At 38.0% G+C, this 18438-nt stretch overlaps 1 protein-coding gene across 1 annotated transcript in view; it reads left to right on the top strand.

The window, feature by feature from the left end:
* Positions 1-18438, top strand: part of MBD2 (methyl-CpG binding domain protein 2) — a 47899-nt gene that overhangs the window by 7612 nt on the left and 21849 nt on the right. Inside the window, exons 2-3 of the mRNA XM_073343565.1 lie at positions 3876-4035; positions 14133-14270. Of these exons, the coding sequence (XP_073199666.1) occupies positions 3876-4035; positions 14133-14270 (298 nt within the window). The remainder of the gene's footprint in view (positions 1-3875; positions 4036-14132; positions 14271-18438) is intronic.

Genomic DNA, 18438 nt, shown 5'->3' with positions numbered 1-18438 from the left:
TACAGTAAACTTTATGGTTTGAGGCACTGAATCCACACTAGGAGGATTTTGCCAAAATATTTAGACAGCAAAACCCTCCTAGTGTAGACCGGGCCTTAAATATTTCTACATATTAAGAAGTTACTTTAAAAACTGAACAGTTTGATGTTGTCCACTAAAATTGTAAAGTAGCTCTTCTTTCCTGAAAAGAAACTGTAAACAAATCAAGACCAACTGGTGGCTTTACTTACGCTGCTATTGTTTTGAAAGTAGCACTTTGAGATTAACAACCTCTTTAATAGATTCCTTTTAAATGCAACTACAAAAGCTGGACGGCATTGCTTTGACACATAGGCAGATGGACATTGCTTTGACACTACTTCTGGATGTTTGTTTTGTGGTTTGATAGTAAAGCAAATACTTAGGTGTTCCAACAACATTTGGATTAGCAGGATTCTGTGCTCTTCCAAAGGATAGATAGTTCAACAGCTTTGCATATCTCTTCAACAGATTTGCTTGTGTAATTACTCTTAGCTTGTTTACTATTAGGTAAGTCCCCAGTCTTGCAAATGGTACTGACCCCTGTATTCTCAGGGAACCCCATTCAAGTCACTGGGGCTCCACACAGGTGCTGAGATCCACCTGCATGGAACAAATTGTAGAATGAGGGGCTAAATATTTGGAATTTGTCTCCTACCCCATCTGTTTGGCTAAAAATACCAACTTCCATCACCTGTGAACTTCTTTCCTCTGCTCTCGTCTGTTATCTCTTTTCCACACTGTTCCCAATTCATTGAATGACTTCCTTTTTCCATTTTATCAAGCCAACACCATCATCTCATTCTTCATATCTATTCTAAAACTCTCTACTTCTCTTTTGAAGCCCATAAAGCCACCTCTTATTTTAAAAAACAACAACAAACCTGTATCTTAACATCTGGATTTCTAGTATATTGTGTTTTCTTAAAGACCTTTCTGTTCTGAAAAAAGTTATATAATATACAGTAATACACATTGTTAATGCTAAGCAAACAATAGATAATTGTCACTGGGATTTTCCTTAAAGCTGTATTTAAGAAATTATATTTTGATTCTGGTGGATTGGTCAATCTTTCTTAACTTAGCAGCAGCGGGCATTAAGATTTATTTACCTATGTTACCTGACCAAAAGTTTCTATCAGCACTTCTGCTACCCCTCTAGAGATGCATAATATTAGGTTCAAGTGGCCTCTGAGTTTTTGTCACATTATTGAGCTTTAACATCCAGTCTTCCTTTTGCTGTCTGCACTCTGTCCATTGAGGGAGAAATGTCACCAAGGAGACTTCATCTTTTTCCAGCCTGAACAGTTAGACTTCAGGTTGCTCTTGATTCAAATTGGCCTGTGCAGCAGGACTACATAATACTTAGGCAAATTCTTGTGGTCAAATAAATATTCAAAAATTGTGGATGGCACGTGTAGTCCTGACAGAAGTAGCTGTGAGGGGATGGAGAATGGTCAGTTGTCCCTCTGGGGACGGCAGATGCAAAAGGAACTGTTAGAGCTTTGAGCATGACCAAGTCACATGAAATCTTTGGAGACTGTAACTATTAAACTCCTAAAAAGTCTCTACTGAATGTGAACTGCAATTTTTAAACAATTTTTTGTCAAAGGCTTATAACTTGGTGAAAGTTGGACAGATTTTCATAGGGACAACACTGGCACAAAGACCAGGTTACAAGTCCCTGCAGGAGAGGATGGGGATACTAGAACTGTTCAGATTGCCAGAATTTATTAGTGTGGCCAAAACACTAGCTTTGTTCTCAGAAATGGCTGAACTATATTGGCTGAAATCTTCTAAAGCAGTTCAGCTTGACGCAGACACCCAGTGTCAAAAATTTCAGCCCAAAATGTTTAATGTTTGGCATAGTTATAAGCAACTGAAAACAGGGTCTTAAAATGGGAGGTGTTGGGCAACCTTAATAATTTTGTAATTTGCATCTTGAGTCTTGGGGGTCAAATAGACTAGCTACCCTGTATATTAACTGAATTTTATTGTACTGTGAAATTTTAAATTGTACTATTGCTTGGCAGGTCATTAGATTATTGGGGAGGAGCTGAGCAAATAGCTTTGAAAGAGATATCTGTATTTACAAAGGCTGGTGTCTATCCACTTTCCATTGATGAAGTGGTGAACCAATTAATAAACTTGCATTGCTCAAGAAAGGTTCTTGAATAGTGCAAGACAGTATATTCCTGAGGTATAAGGCTGGGAGAATTTGGCTGGTGCCTTTCTCTGTGTGATTCATGAGTGGCTCTGGGAGCATTCATGCAATATAGTTGGGTATGGGGCTCCATATGTGGTTGTGCCAAGTGATAACAGCGCCTGGAGGGGATTGCTGCTTGTCACTAGCAAAGCATTGTGAGAGACAGACCAGGATGGAGCGTTAAGGGACACATCTCTTATCTTAGCTCCCGGCAGACAGTACACCCTTCTGTTCTGTGATCAACTCTGGAGACAGACCTCTCCATTTTTCTGAGTAGGGAGTTCCCAGTCATGTAGACCTCCCTCTTCCTGGTGTGGGTGTGATTCTCTGGCCTTCCCTCTACTGTTCTTTCTGGTTGCAAGTCCTCTTGTCTTTTGTTTTCACTTGCAATCTTCCGAGAGTCATCCTCGATCCTCTTGGGGCTCTAAACTCTGGGTATCTCCATTGATTCTTTCCCTCTTCTTGTAAGACTAGCCGCTCTTCTCTTCTTCTCCTTGCACTCTTGTCTTCTATTACTGCCTGCTCTGCCCCTTCTTCATTTTCCATCTCAGCAAACCTGTTTCTGAGTTCTATTTCTCCTTCACTAACCAGTCTTTTTCTCTGCCTGGTTCTTGAAGTCACATGCTTCCTTTGGCCACTTTCTTCATGCAGCAATCTACCCTCACAGTTTTCCAGTCCAGCTTGCATCTGTGAGTCTTGAGTTTTCTCTTCAGCCTCCTCTTGCTTCCCTCCATCATCTGCTTAAATCCCTTTTGAAACTCAGCCATGGTTTCTACCTGTGTCTCCAAACCTCAGATCTTTTCTTCTATCAGCTCTTCAGGCAGCACTTCATACAAATGAAGCACTTTTCAGATACCCACTCCAGGATAATGTGCACTGCAGCTTCCACATCCAGTCATCTTCACTGACTCTTCCATTCCTTTGGTCACTACTACTGCTGCCTCTGTAGCTGTCCTAGCCTTTCCTCCTAAGCTTCTGTCAAGGAGAAAAAAGAAAAAAGAAAGCACACATACGCACAGTCCCAGCCCCAAATTCCCACTCAGACTCCTCTGTTTCCAGCTCTATTTGCTGGCTCATGTGCCTTCACCCTCTGATACCAGCATTAGTGAGTGAATTATGTATATGGTGCCATGCTGTATCATATCCTGTTTTTATACATTTGTGTCAGTCTATTGGCATTAATGATTTGAGATGGTTGGTGCATTAATGATTGGGTTTAATGGATGGTCAGTTGAAGCCCTAGTCTACTGCCCTACATCTTGTACAGAGCAAGTGACTTCCTGCAGTTGGGCAGAATCTAATCTCTCATTGTGGGCTTTTTATACTTAACTAGAGTAGCTGAAGCAATCATTTAGTTTTGAATTTCCATTTGAAGCTACCTTCCAGGCCAGTAGTGCATACTTGTGTCCATCATCCTGAAACATAGGTTAGAATCCTGAGCAAAGGATGGGACTGGATTTTAGGTGAGCAATGATATCTTGGCTCAGTTGCCTAATAAATGCATAAATACACGATAATGAACATGCTTCATGGAATAAAGATATGGAAGCTTCTTAAAGTATCAATTAAAAAGGTATGAAACCTGTTCTAAGAAGTCAAAGCTGTATCATTTCGCACAACAAAATATACTAAAGTGTTTTCTTCTTTTTAGTCCAAGTGGTAAGAAGTTCAGAAGCAAGCCTCAGTTGGCAAGATACCTGGGAAACACTGTTGATCTCAGCAGTTTTGACTTCAGAACGGGAAAGATGATGCCCAGTAAATTACAGAAGAACAAACAAAGACTAAGGAATGATTCTCTCAATCAAAATAAGGTTTGTTAGTAAATACACTATGTTTAAGTGTATCTATGCTACTTGAGATCCTAAAATTGCCCTTACCCCTAGAGCATTTAGCAACTTTTCTGCATAAAGCAGCCTGCTGCTCCGGGGTGTGTGTGTCTGTATATTTATCTTTTTAGTTGTCATGGAGATATAGATTTTTTTGAGTAGCAGCAATATTCTGCTACTACAAGGAACAATCAAGGTGAGGCTAAACCTGGAACATCAAATTTAAACAATAATTCAAGAGTTGGCCCATGTGTGTGATTGAGAACAAATTTCAGTAGTGTTCATCTGATGACCAGTAAGGGTTAAAGCACATTTCTAAATTAGGCCTGTTAAGTTAGTTGATGTCAAGAGATTATCCTGTTCACTTGTCCAGCTTTTACCCTTGTTGTGTTCATCTTCCTGTTCTGAGCTAAAATGTTTCATATTTTTTCATATGTGCCAGGAAGCTTGTCTTTTGAGGCAGTTACATAATATTTATACAAACGTTGGTGTCTTTTAAAATTATGCATCCAAAAGAAGCAATTTTTTAAAAGATGGGGTCTGTGAAACGAGACGGCATCAGGCTTTTTCATTAATAGGAAAATATATTCCTCTTCTGATAGTGGTTAGAGGGGAAAAAAGGGCGGGGGGGGGGCCCTATAGCACACACAGGCAAAGATAATAGATGCAGTATGTTAGGAAAATTACGAATAAAGCCATGACTGCTGACACCTAGATACCATAGTGACAGATGCAGTAAGGATGCTTATACTGTAAGGATTCTTTCCAAAAGTTCTTTCCAAAACAGCTGGGTTTTTAAAATAATTTTCAATGTTTTCATTTAAATTGGCAATTATATATTTAAACAGTGCATGGAAATGCATAATAAGCTATATCTGGTTTCCAGGACATGGATCCACAAGATTAAATTAATGGCAGATGACAGAAGGCATGGACCACACAGTTCATGCTGATCTTTTATATTTAATGTATGCGTTTAAAAAAAACCACACCCCCCTCACAGACATGCTCTTTTTTGAAAGAGCATGTAATAGAGGAGCAGTACCAGGACACTAATTCAGTGAGTTTTGCAGAATTTTATGTATAAAAGTCTGGGCCACATTCTGATTTTTACACTAGTGCAAAATTGCAAGTAATGCTTTTGAAATCACAGAAACTATCCTGGGTTTACAGCAGTGTAAGTGAGAGCAGAATCTATCCTTTTTAATATCCCATGCTATTTAAAATCTGTACTTTGTGGGCTACTAGATTATTTCTTCAGTAGGTAGTAAAAAGGACTTCAAATTTAATCTTGAAGTTTGCTATTTGTGAGTTCTAACACACAGTTGTTAGAGCAGAGTGATATGTGGTGTTCATCTTCTAGTAAATCTTGCAGCTGAATTCTTTTCAATACCTCTAACAGATTTACCTTGTCATGTTTGTGCATAAACTTATTCACACATACTGTGCTAGTTGTTAGTCTTGTACAAACAGTTTACCATGAGTGGTTTCTAAATCATTTGCCTCTGTTTCATATTTTTTGCAAAGGACGAAGTATAAAACTGCAGCTAAGCTGTCTTTCTCAACCATATTGAGACAGTTAAATATATAGCCATCAATGGCTATTAGCCAGGATGGGCAGGGATCGTGTCCCTAGCCTCAGTTTACCAGAAGCTGGAAATGGGCAACGGGATGGATCACTTGATAATTGCCTGTTCTGTTCATTCCCTCTGGGTCACCTGGCATTGGCCACTGTTGGAAGACAGGATATTGGGCTAGATGGACCTTTGGTCTGACTCAGTATGGCCGCTTTTTTGTTCTATGTTTTATATACAGATGGTAATTGAAAAATCCTGTTTAAAAAAATTTTTTTTGCCTCTGCAATCATTAATTGAACATATTAGTTAAGTTTTATGATATCTTTAGCTTGAAACCAGCATATAGATATTGCAAATAAGTTATCGTCTTCTTTGTGCTGTTAACATTTATGGGTCACTTACAATCTGTCATCTGGTCTTCTACACAAACTGCAAGGCATCCTGATTAGGTATCAGTGCACTTACAGAATTAGCAATAAAACCCTTTTGATTGATGGGCTTTGTTGGGGTGGGGGAGGGAAGGAGGAGTTTTGCTTCAATCTTACAGTAATCTTTTCAAATAATTTGTAATGCCTTTAATTTGGACATTTTAAGTATTTAAAACTATTTTGCTGGTTTGAGAGGTTCCTGAAGAGAGAACTGAAGATAAGATTCAGAGTAGTTTTGAATAAGAACTAATAAATGCAGTTATTTGGTGCTACTGTTAGGCTGTAAAAATGCCTTCCATGACCCTTCCAAATTGGTGGTTTGCTTTATTTTGAAAGAAAAGTATATTAGACTACTGTCTAACCAAACATTTATGTAATGAGTGACCTAAGGATCATCTGGTTGGAAAGGCTTGGAAATAATATTGTGGGAACTTTCTAAATCATACTCAGTATGAAGTATCTTTTCCAGAAGGAGCATAGTGGACGGCCTTCTGGAAAACATTTCTGCTAGCATAGAAATATTATGTAAGGAAGAATACAGCTGGATGGAGCATAGATGTGGCACAAGGATGCATTGACAGGCCTGACAGATGACGTAATACGTTAGTTCCTTCAAGGGCAAAGGGACTTTATTTGGGGAGAGCTGCTTTTAAAGGATGTTAATCAAGCAGCAGCAGAACCTGGCAGAGAAGTCTTTGGCCTTTAAACCCATTCTGATTAAGAATATTGAGCTTTTTATAACAAGTATGTTGGTAACTGAATACCATAACTTACTTTGTGTCTTAAATGAAGTGATGTTTATTAGACCTTTTATAGACATTTCATTACATTTTACATTGTGTCCTTTACTGTGAAGGATTCCAAATTTATACAAATTTAAACTATGTGAAATACAGAGGTGCTACTTCATTCACCGCTAGGATGTAACTATTGGAGCATAATCCAACACCATGAAATGAACCATGGATGAATGCTAGTTTATGGTTTCATTAAAAATTCTCAGTTTGTACTCTGAAAATCAACCAAACACTGTACTGTATAATTATAATTAATTATGATTTTCTGAACATCCAGAAGTATGCGGGGAGCTGCATCAAAACAAGTATAGCTGAGTTCCCTGCTAACTGTTTAGGGGACTGACTCAGAGCCCACTGAAATTAGTGGGAAACGTTAGGGACTTCCTCAATAGCCCACGGAAGTCAATGGAAAGTACAGATATGACATTAAAAGTGAGGATAATAAGGACGCTAAAAGCAGGCCAGGAAGAGGGTAAGGGCATGGTTACAGAATACTTTTACATTGATTCACTCTTTGCTTGTACAGTTTGAAAGACACCTGCTAGCTGTCAGACTAAACTAGAAAGTGGTTGATATGGAAGAGCCTGGGAACTTTCCAGGGCCATGGCACCACAGAAATTTGAAGCCCAGACCAACCCTGGCTGACTTCAGGCTAGTTAGGTGTCTGGTAAATCTTATGCTCCCCCATCATTAATACTTGTTTCGCATTTCTCTGCAATTATAAGGCTTAACAGTTTTTTAAAAAATGAAATCTTAACAACTCCAGAATCTTACATTCCCCAGGAAAAGCTTCCCATTCACTGCTTTTAAGTGTATGCGTGGATTCTATACGTATTATCACATACACAAAATACAATAGCTTGTTATTTGCCTCTTAGTAGTGTGCTAAAGTATCACAGCTTGGTTTGTTTATCCTCTCTTGTATGACTATAGAAAGATATCTAAAGAAACATACCTTTAAAATAAAAATTGGAACTAGAATGAGATGAAAGATTACACAGTACTTACACAGTATATTTCATTTCGTTGAATAATTTGAGGGGAACACTTTTTTTCTTTCCCTTAAAAGGAACTCAAGTTGCATGCACAAAATGTCTTGAACGTACAATTCAAAATGCCTTTTATTTATTTGTTTGTTTGTTTGTTTTTAAGTGTCCCTGGTTGTTTATAATGTAAAAGTTCTGAAATTCCAAAGTTTGTTTGGATTTAAAAGTCTCTGGAGATAATGCCAAAAGACTTGACATTGTCTCAGAAAAGCTGTGAAAGACTGGTGTTCATGTCTATGTTGAAAGTGCTTGTGGAATATAATACACTTAGAAACGATGGGGCCAAGTTCATCCATTATCTTAACTCCATTGACTCCATTAGATCTGTGTCATTAGTGAAAAAATTAGTTACAACACAGTATTTTTAAAAGAAATAAATTGCCCTATTTTTGACGGAAACATTTATATTCATTAGCCTAACACAAGTTACTCTTATTGGATGCAGGACAATCTCAAAACGTCTGTTTTCTTTATCTGCTAGAAAATCAGAGGTGCATAATGTAAGAACATTGTTGCATTTTTGTGACCCTCATTGTCCAAAGCTGCTTTACTATATTAACAAATGCACAACAATATTTCGGACTTCAGCAAAAGCAAACTAATGCCCTCAGTCCACCCTGAAAATTCCCAACCCTTCCCTTTTGGAAACATCTTCAAAATGAGATTTACAAGTTACCATGTGTTAATTTGTTACCATTCATTGGGCTATTTCTTAGGGCATGTCTGCACCAAAACACTAAACAAAGTTGAGGCATATCAACTAAAGGTGTGAAGTCGGTGCACATAAAAATGTTAACCCCTGTGTGGGTGCTGTTGTTCAGGAGTAATTATTTTGCTGTAACTTAATCCTCCTCCAAGAGGAGACCACTCTATTCCTGAGTGAGAGCATGGGGAGCGCGGGGGGGAGAAGGGTAATGACCTCCTATTTGTAAACACAGGATGCCCATATATGCAGTGCATGGACATCCAAACCTGCCAGATTACTGTAGCTCTGGCCTTGTGAAAGTGAACAAGCAATATGAGATCTAGTTCTACAGTTTGAAAACTAGTTGCTCAATAGGATGTGAGCAATAAGTGACACACTCGTGAATGTTTTTAAAAGGAATCCAGTAAAGCTCTATGGGTCTGACATGTCATTGGCAGCAATGTTTAGAGGATTCATTATTATAACACATGGCACTAATACACACAAGGAGATCAGAGTCTGTAAATATCCCTTCTACATAGGGAGAAGATTTCTCAAAATAGAAGCTGTTTGAGTTAAGCTGTTCGACTTAGAAGCTCAAAGAGACACATTCAGACTAAAAATAAGAAAATTTTGTAGCATAAGATCTATAGATTTGTTAGGGGTGCTGGTCAGGCCTTTAGGTAGAGTGGCTGGTATCCATCCCAGGCCTTGAAAGGTTCTGGACCCATGTTCCTTACTGAAGGAAATATGACTCAGGAATTGTAACTCATTATCAGTTTCTATTTTATAAATTTTATTAAAACTCTAAAACTAAAGTTTAATCAAGAAAACCTATCACCAGAATTAACCTGAATATTAAACAAAAATAGAACACTATGAAACTATCAAATCAGACAAGTGAATCTTAATATTGGAAGTAAAGTATCAGATGAGTACAAAAATAATCCCCTTATAAATTCTAAGGGGTCTAAGAATGTGGCTTTAGTTGGGATTTATAACCAAACAAAAGAACTTCACCAAATCAGTTATATCTATAATTCTCATCTGGTTAGGTATGTATATACTTATATTGAAAGCAGTTATTCACTTATATCTGATCTACAACCTCCGAGCCAATTATAAAGCTTCCTTCTTACATGTTACGAATTATACCTGATAGGACACGCACACAAATGCTGTGAATTACACCTGATAGGACACACACACAAATGCTGCAAATTACACCTGGTAGGACACGCACACAGATGCTGCGAATTATACCTGGTAGGTCACGCACAGTTTGAATCTAGGCTGAGGCACATAAACAAAGTCCACAACTGCCGAGTTCCCAAAAAACACCAAGTTTATTACGCTCGAGTGTGGTGCCCCCCTGCTAGCCAGGAGGGGACCCCGAATACAGATTATACAAAGGTTATATACCTCTTGGCAAAGCATGTTGCCCTCGTGCACCGAAAACCTTAGCCAATAAAGAAACCCTTTTCTTATCTACCACCTATCCCTGCTTGGTGCATTTCTCGTGCTAAACCAGTATGTTAATTACACAGCATGGTCCTAAAGCGATGCATCAGTAACTTTTATTATCAGGATGGGAGGCCTCACATCAAAGGCCAGGAGATAAGGAGTTTAGGGACTGACAAAGAACAGATACTGGGAGTCAAGGCAGGCTGGAGACAAGGAGGAGGATTTTCACAGGAATGCAGTATCTAAGGAACACTCCTCCTGGTGCACGATGTGCTTGCTTTTAGACAATGGTGGGCCCCAAACCAAAATGGAGTCACATGTGCTAACTTTTCCTTAACGTGTGCTAACTTTTCCTTAACATACATGATGGGGTACCCTTTTCCTTCCTTCCAGCACAGATATTATAATACAATCTTAAAAAGAATATTCTTGATAAGTACAAGTTTAACAATTATTTGTCAAAAATTACAGATGACAATATAAAGTATCTCAAGACTTTTTAAAACACAGAACGTACTTTACGGGAAAATATTTCGGGCTGTTTAATCCTGGGGAACTTCATTTTTTCGAGCGCCTGTCCTGTGTGGCTTTATTAGGTGTCTGCACAGATATATGTGCACCCAGCCACGCTCTCACTGGTACACCCTGAAAAAGGCTGGGATGTTCTTAGTAGGGCCAGTGTTTTCTGGAAACTGGCAATATTGCTACGTTTTTTTTTCATGAAATTACCTTCCATTTCTGAAATCACCGAGTCCTTACGATTTTCTACCTTCTGCTTCAGGCATTTGAGTCGTTTTCTACCAATGTCTAAATGGTTAAACATGAGGCTAGTGTTAAAGAATTCGGCAAGTATATGTTCCATATGGATGGAGGGATGTTATTTTGTACAATTTGAAGCAAAGTTCTTGACCATGTTAAAAAGGACTACTTAGTCAACCACATTAAAGGTCCATGTCATGTTGTAGCAACGGAAAAACAAAAAACAAAGGGCAAAGAGTGGTGAAGTGACAGTAGCAAAGGCACAGCTCATGATTATTGGTGTGCTTGTATGACAAAACGAAAATTAGAATTACAGGGAAAAGATATAGTACAAGAATGGGTGAAGGCCTGTTGCAGTGCAAACATCCCACTAGAAAAACTAGACAATCCCAAAATGAGAGAATTCCTAAATAAGCACACATGAAATGGGGCCTGTATCCAGCAAACAAGTACACTGAGATGAGTCCATCTTCCCCACATCTTTGAACAAAACAAGCAACAACTGATTGCTGAACTGAAGGATCAGCAAGCAGCTATAATTGTGGATAAATATACAGACAGCCTGCATCAGTGTGTTGCAAATATTCTAATAGAGCTGATGCAGGTTTCAGAAGATTTCCCAGCTGCTGCCAAGCTCGTAAAAACGATAGAGTTAGAACATGTTAAACTACAGTGCACAAGCTGTTATAAAGTCCCTTGTACACCATGAAATTGACTTTTCAAATGTAGTGGCTTATGTGACAGATAATGCAAAGAACATGTGAAAGTCATTCAAAAACTGTTTAAATGGCATTTTAACCAACTGCATTCATGTGCCTGGTGGGCACACAAGACAGCTTTACTAGGTGAGTGCTGGTGCCATTTGTATACAGAAGTGGACCATCTGTGTGCTCTAATAAAAAAGCTGTTCTGAAAACCCCTACTCAGATGTGTTCATTTCAGAGACTATCTTATTGACTATGGAGTTGAAAGTCCAACATTACCTCTGGAATAGTTGTAACAAGATGGACTACTTTGTTTAAAGCCATAGACTATCACTGCCATCATGTGGAGTACTCCACTGTACATCACGTGGAGTACTACATGTGGGTTCGTTGCTTGGGAAATCAAAGGGGAGAATATGACTGCCGTTTTAGAGGAGCTAAGTGTTTAATCGCAGAGAGAATTGCTTGTGGCAAATTTAATTTTTATTGAAGCAGAAGCAACTCCACTAGTTCAGATGCTACTTAAGTTTGAATCACGGTCGACATTACCAACAGAAGTGTACAACGTTGCATCTGATCTGCCAGCAATACTTCAGTACAGAGGACAGAATGCACTGTACAATCTCAAGTGTTACGTTTTTCAGAGCTCTGCAGAGAAATTGCAGGGATACTTAAATACAAACAGCCAGCATATACATTTTTTTCGTGATGTGAGAATTCTTGATCCCAAGCAAGTTTGTGTACTCTCCTGCAACTTCAGTGACTATGAAGAGAGTATACCACTGCTGAGTTCTGTATCTGAGGGTGAGCGAGCAGTTTACTTGAACACTGTAAATTAACTTCCTAGTATCAATGACACTGCTCTCTCCAGTTTTTGGAAAAGCATGGACAAATGTTTGCCAAGACTTAGCCAGATTGCTCATGTTGTTTTGGCAATCCAGTGCAATTCAGTTGATGCTGAACGCAGTTTCTCCAATCTTGAACGAGTGCTAACCCCGCAATGTTACTGTATGTGATTGGAAAGTATGAAGATGTACGCGCAAATGAGTTTTAATGCATCCTAAGCATGTGTCAATGAATATTTGTATGGTGATATAGGTGATATACAGATATTTGCAATAAAATGTTAGTTTAAGCAGAAATGTAATATTCCAAATTTCCCCTTGCTGTTAGATTGTTGCATAAAACAACACTCCAACTTTCATTTTAATTGTATAGTCTTGTGTAGCAAGAATTTTGTTTTGTGTTTATAGTGATTATCACTTAATACATTTTTTTATGTTCTAAACCTGACAATTTTGGTTGGTTAAAAAAAATTGTCTGTAAACGTAATGTAGGCTACCGCATTTTTGTGCTGTAAAGGATTACATATTGCTCAGGTTTGTCAATACATGAATTTTTGTATTAATATAATGCATATCTAAAATTTCTGAAATAAAAAGCTTTGAAAATCCGAAATTACTCTGTTATCATGGACGAAAAGACTTTCCGAAGTTCTTAAGTATGTGGGGTGTGTTAGCCAGCAATTCTTAAAATATTTGGTATTTTCTGTGTCTCAGAAGTTTTTTTCAACCTGTGACACGACTGCCAAAATATCAAGCATAAGACTACTTCTGAGAAAACTTGCATACTCTTATCTGGATCATGTATCCTAAAAATATTGTCACTGGTATATGAGAAATAAAATATCATCCCCTTATAAAATACCTAATGCAAATACCTGAGCACAACAAAGCCAATCGTGCAAACATTCATTTTTCAGTAAAATAAAAATAAATTCAGGCTTATGATACATTTTTATCTCCATTTTCTCCTGAGCTGATCTAAAAATAGGGAAATTTTTTCATTCTTCTTGGAAACAAGATTTTACAGTAACTATTCTAGTTTGGAACTAGATTATAGGTCAAACAGCGTATCTTCTAAAACCTAAAATACAGCACACCAAGATGAAACGCATTCAAAATATAAAATTTAAAAAATTATAGAAGGTATTGATATAGAGACAAGCTATTTTCACAGAAGTGAGGGTAATTAACTATTAGAACAGTTTATTAGGGTTGTGGGGGTTTCTTTGTCACTTAGTGTCATTTAGTCTAAGATTTAAAATGTTTCTGAAAGAGATGCTCTAACTCAATTAAAGTTATGAAGATCCTTGATACAGGAAATACTGTGATCTATTTTTATGTAGGCGGTTCATTTAGATCATATTGGTCCATTTTGATCTTAAGATCTGTGAATTTCTGAATAACACTTTTGTTTATTAGAACCTTAAATTACTTGCTTTGATTATGTTTTCAAACAGGTTTGGAAGGCTGAATTTGTCATTAGCTTTCTGACAATAGCTCACTTTAGCAACAAGTCATTTAAATAAATAACGTATATTTTCCAATAAGGAAAGGTGGGCTCTCATGCGGCTTTATTTTTCCACGAGATAGAAGTAGCTGTGAAACTTCTAAACCTCACTTTTTTCTTTTAAAATAAGTGAGTTGGTTGAAAGGTTAGCTATCCAAGAACTCATTAGTGCAGTAACAACAAATTCTTTCACAAGTCAGTAAAAATGGGTTAATCCAACAGCAATCTGTTATACAGTCCTTGCTAATCCTTTTTTTTTTTTTTAAACAGGGTAAACCAGACTTAAATACGACACTGCCAATCAGACAAACAGCATCCATTTTCAAACAGCCAGTAACCAAAGTTACCAACCATCCTAGCAATAAAGTGAGATCAGATCCACAACGAGTGACTGAACAGCCACGCCAGGTAAGAAGGTCATCAGTTCCCTGTTGTTACCATTCAGAAAGTGGTATTGTGACCTGAGATCTAATTGGCTCTAGTTTAAATTTAAGACAGAATAATTTCATTCCAGGGGAGATTATGTCCTTAATGTGATTCTATTAAGTGTCTCTTCTTTTTATTAAAAAAAAAAGTGTAGTGGAGAAGTAGCTGAAAAGGCTTGATTCCATGCATGTTAAAATGAGTGTGTAGGAGGTTAACTCTTTAATCCATACCTTCCTTCATAGTTCTACAATTAGAGAATTTCACTGAGTTATAACACTTTTTAAAAACAATCCCTGTATTTTGACATGAAGCATCAAACTTCATTGTATTGCCCTCTTTACAGCATTTGTTCCTAAAAAGTTTGCTGTTTTATAAAGGGGAGGGGATAGAACATACAAGTGAGCTGTAACTCACGAAAGCTTATGCTCAAATAAATTTGTTAGTCTCTAAGGTGCCACAAGTACTCCTTACCTTTGTAAAAGGCATTTTACTGGAAGAAGGCTTTACATAAAACATTAAAAAATGCTGTTTTGTGTCTCTTAAATTCATTAAATCCCCTTTAAGCAGACTTTTGATGAATGCTCATTTTTAGAAAATAGTAGAATATATTATTATAAATTCTGTTTTGTACAGGATTTCATTTAGATCCCTTTCTTTTACTGATGTTTGATCATCTCTTCACACCAAAGGGATCTTCATTTGAAAAGAAATGAACAAATGCAAGAACTATCACAAGGAACTCCCTGTTAGCTAATTATTAGTGCTGTGTATATATGAGTGAGATTTAAAAACAGTACCTGAAGGATCAATGTAATCTTATTTATCAAGTCCCTATAAGGTTGCTACCATCAAATTAAGATGCCTTATAACATTGGCTGTTTTAAGAAGAAAATACTATAGCACTTATGTATGTATTCGGTACACTCTCATGGCCCCTTTCTTATTATAGAACAGAGTTAAGTTCTGGGGCAAACATGCTTTTAACATTCATTTCCTATGAAATCAAGACTGCTTCTATCAGCATTGCTCCCTCAAGGTTCCTGTGTGCAGATCTTGTAAGAAATAGTTTTGACCTATCACACATGATTGGGCTTTGTTTTCTTAAAGAATCTATCTAAAGAATTTGGATCCTACATCCTGTGTAGTGTTTCTTCCTCTTCAGGTGAGCCAGAAAAGAAGAGATTTGGAGCCATATTGGATCATCTTGTTATAGAGGTCTTTCAGCAAGATTTGAAGGTCTCGACTTGCCTCACTGTTGGTCCCACGAAGTTCAGCAGGGGCCATGTAAGTGTATCACATCCAGATCTAACAGATACATAACTGCATGGGTCTACAGCCTCTTATCACCATATATTCTTTGGGTTTCCCTTGAGCTACTACACTTCCAGTGCCAGACTTTTCCTTTCAGTGCGGCTGCTGCACCACTAATATTCACCAAATGGTAGCAGTTGTAGCACCTTCATTCTAGAGAAATGGATCTCTGCCAGTTCATACCTTGATGACTGATTCAAAACCCTTCCCTGGTTGTCTGCTCCCTTACCTCCCGCAAATTTAGTGACTGAGGTCTTCTACAACTAGTCCCTTGATCTTTATGTGAAAGAGTAATCTTTCCTCCTAAAGATTCCCATTATAGATGACTTTCAGTACTCAATTGGGTGAGGTCTTTGCCTTCTAAGAGAGGGTTTAATAAATTAAGAAGATGGAATGAGATCTAAAGCTAAACAACACCTGCTATATTGGACATCCTGGTTACTTTTGAACAGATTCCATTCTCATCTTTTACAGCATCACTTCTTGGTAAGAGGACACACTGAACAAAATTACCAAGCAAAATGTTGGTGTTCTGTGCAGAAGAGGTTTCTATAAAGATCGGTGACATTTTTTTATTGTTTTTGGAGACTTGGGTTTGAAATGGTTTAAAAAACTCTTTCCCCCCACCCCTTCCCTATTTAGTGCTGATTTTAGACAATAATTCTAGGGCTGTTGTTAACTTAAAAGCAGTGTTCTTGTTTTCTCCAATGCACTTCATCTCTTTGGAATGGTCACATAGATCCCAAGAACCTGGAGATGCCATTCTTTTTGTTTAAATCTGACTTCTAAAGCACAAGCTGGTGTGGCTTCAGCTTGTCTGCAATTTCCCTGGGTCTTTAAAGGCACTGATTCTAGCTTTTTCTTCTATTCAGTAAAGCTCATGTGGTTCTGGGAAGTGCAGAGTTAACAGTATGCAGAAAATCCAAAAAGCTTAAAATCCGTAGTGCTGCAATTGCTTGACTAATCCTGTGATATGTAAACTCACTAATCTGGATTGGTGGGGTACAGTGACAAAAAAATACACTTTTCACAATTGCTAAGATGATTGATTTGAGGGGACCAACCATGGGAGTGAAGTTCAGCTCAAAGATATTTCCCACTCCTTTGTACTCCTTTCCAGCCTGTCTGTTGTTAGATTTTCAAACCATAAATTTGAATTGTTGTAAAAGTCCCTCCTGGAAACTTTATAAACAGTACATTTTTTTTATTATGGTGCAGTAAACAAAGAAGTTAGTTGCATACTAGATACTTTAAAACTTTCTTCCAAACTATGTGTAGAGACTTTTCTGGTACAACAACTTAAAAGAAAAGTGGGGGGAGGGGGGAGGAAGAAAGAAAGAGAAAATAATCTGGAATCCTAAAAGCCTCTTTAAAATTTAGGGATGGGTTTTCTTGGTAGAAATATTATGCAGATAGAAGCAGACTCTCCCAGCACTTCTCAATTAACCTCCAGATAAATTGTGATAGAGACTGTGTTTATAAAGACTTCCCTGTGCTTTGTATTTCAGGAAAGTCGCAATTCAAAATAGGCCATAGATTACTTGTTATTTACATTGTAACAAATATTAGTGAAACAATTTGACAATTGATTATATGCTTTTCATATAGGACATGTAAATCTCTTAAAAATTAGTCTCCTCCATGGAAAAATAATCTATCACAACATGATGATAGAAGTCTTTTTGGTATATAAATTGCCAAATGGTCCAGAGGGATCTCAACTACCACCTTTGTGTGCAATTGCACATCTGCAATCACTTGCATATGTGTGTATGCATATGATAGGTTTTATCCTAATTGTGCATTTGAATAGATTTGCACACTCAAATTCTGTAATTCTGCACATTCTACCGAGTATAGAAGAAGTCCAATGGAGTGCATAGGCCCTGCTTACTTTCCACAAAACAAGGATATGGTTCCCTGTTAGGATCTTTTACAGGACAAAGTAATGAGGCAGGACTGGATACTGACAGTTCAGTTAGACTCTGAGAGAGTACACCAGGGTTTCCCAACATTTTATATTGTAGAGCATCTCTTAGTAGGGAGGCAATCTCATGATTGCTCTTTCCAAATCAAAGTGAATTCCTCCCACATACAATCAATTTCCCCTCCAAACAAAATCCATTCCACGCTTTCCCCTATATACACATTCAAAATAAACTCCCACTGCTGTTGATGTTGCCACCCCCACAAGTCCCACATGCGTACAAATTTCCCCCATGCTAAAACTCAAGTTCAATCAACCTACTACCTTCAGGCGTCGTGGTTTCTCTATGCCTACGTTCCTCACTATTCTCCCATCCTAACCCAAATCTCCCTCTAGGTCCCTGACTCCTTTTTTTTTTCCTAAGTACCTTTGTCTGGCCTCCTTTCTCTTTTTTACCTCCATCTACCTCCCTCCTCACAATAGAATTTGAAACCAGATTTTGCCAACATTCCTTCATAGCCTGACTTTTCATGTGGTGGTCTCAATGGCTTCTTTTTGTGGTCCTCTTTGTGGTAGCTATCCCCTTAGCAATTCCAGTAGTTTCTTTGTCACGTGATAGCCTCAGAAGCAATCTCTCTGTTGGCTTCCTAGGTGGTGTTGCAGTGAGATTTCGGGCTTCAGCTCCTTCAGGTAGCAGATGTCTTTATGGTAGCTCCTCCATGACCTTACAGCAGCAGCTTCCTTCTGGGGTGGGTGTTGGTAGAGTTGGGAACTCCTTTTATGGAGCAACAGACCCTAGTGGCACCTGTGGTTCTATGCTTTTAGGTGTCCTGGCAGCAGTTGCACACAAAGGATGGAGCCAGGATCATCATGACACTGCTCAGCTCTTCATGTGCCACTGGAAAGAGCTTT

Source organism: Lepidochelys kempii, chromosome 5 (assembly GCF_965140265.1).
Source record: "Lepidochelys kempii isolate rLepKem1 chromosome 5, rLepKem1.hap2, whole genome shotgun sequence".
Classification (NCBI taxonomy): domain Eukaryota; kingdom Metazoa; phylum Chordata; order Testudines; family Cheloniidae; genus Lepidochelys; species Lepidochelys kempii.
Note: the sequence above shows the minus strand (reverse complement) of the source record. Positions and strands in the feature narration are given on the sequence as shown.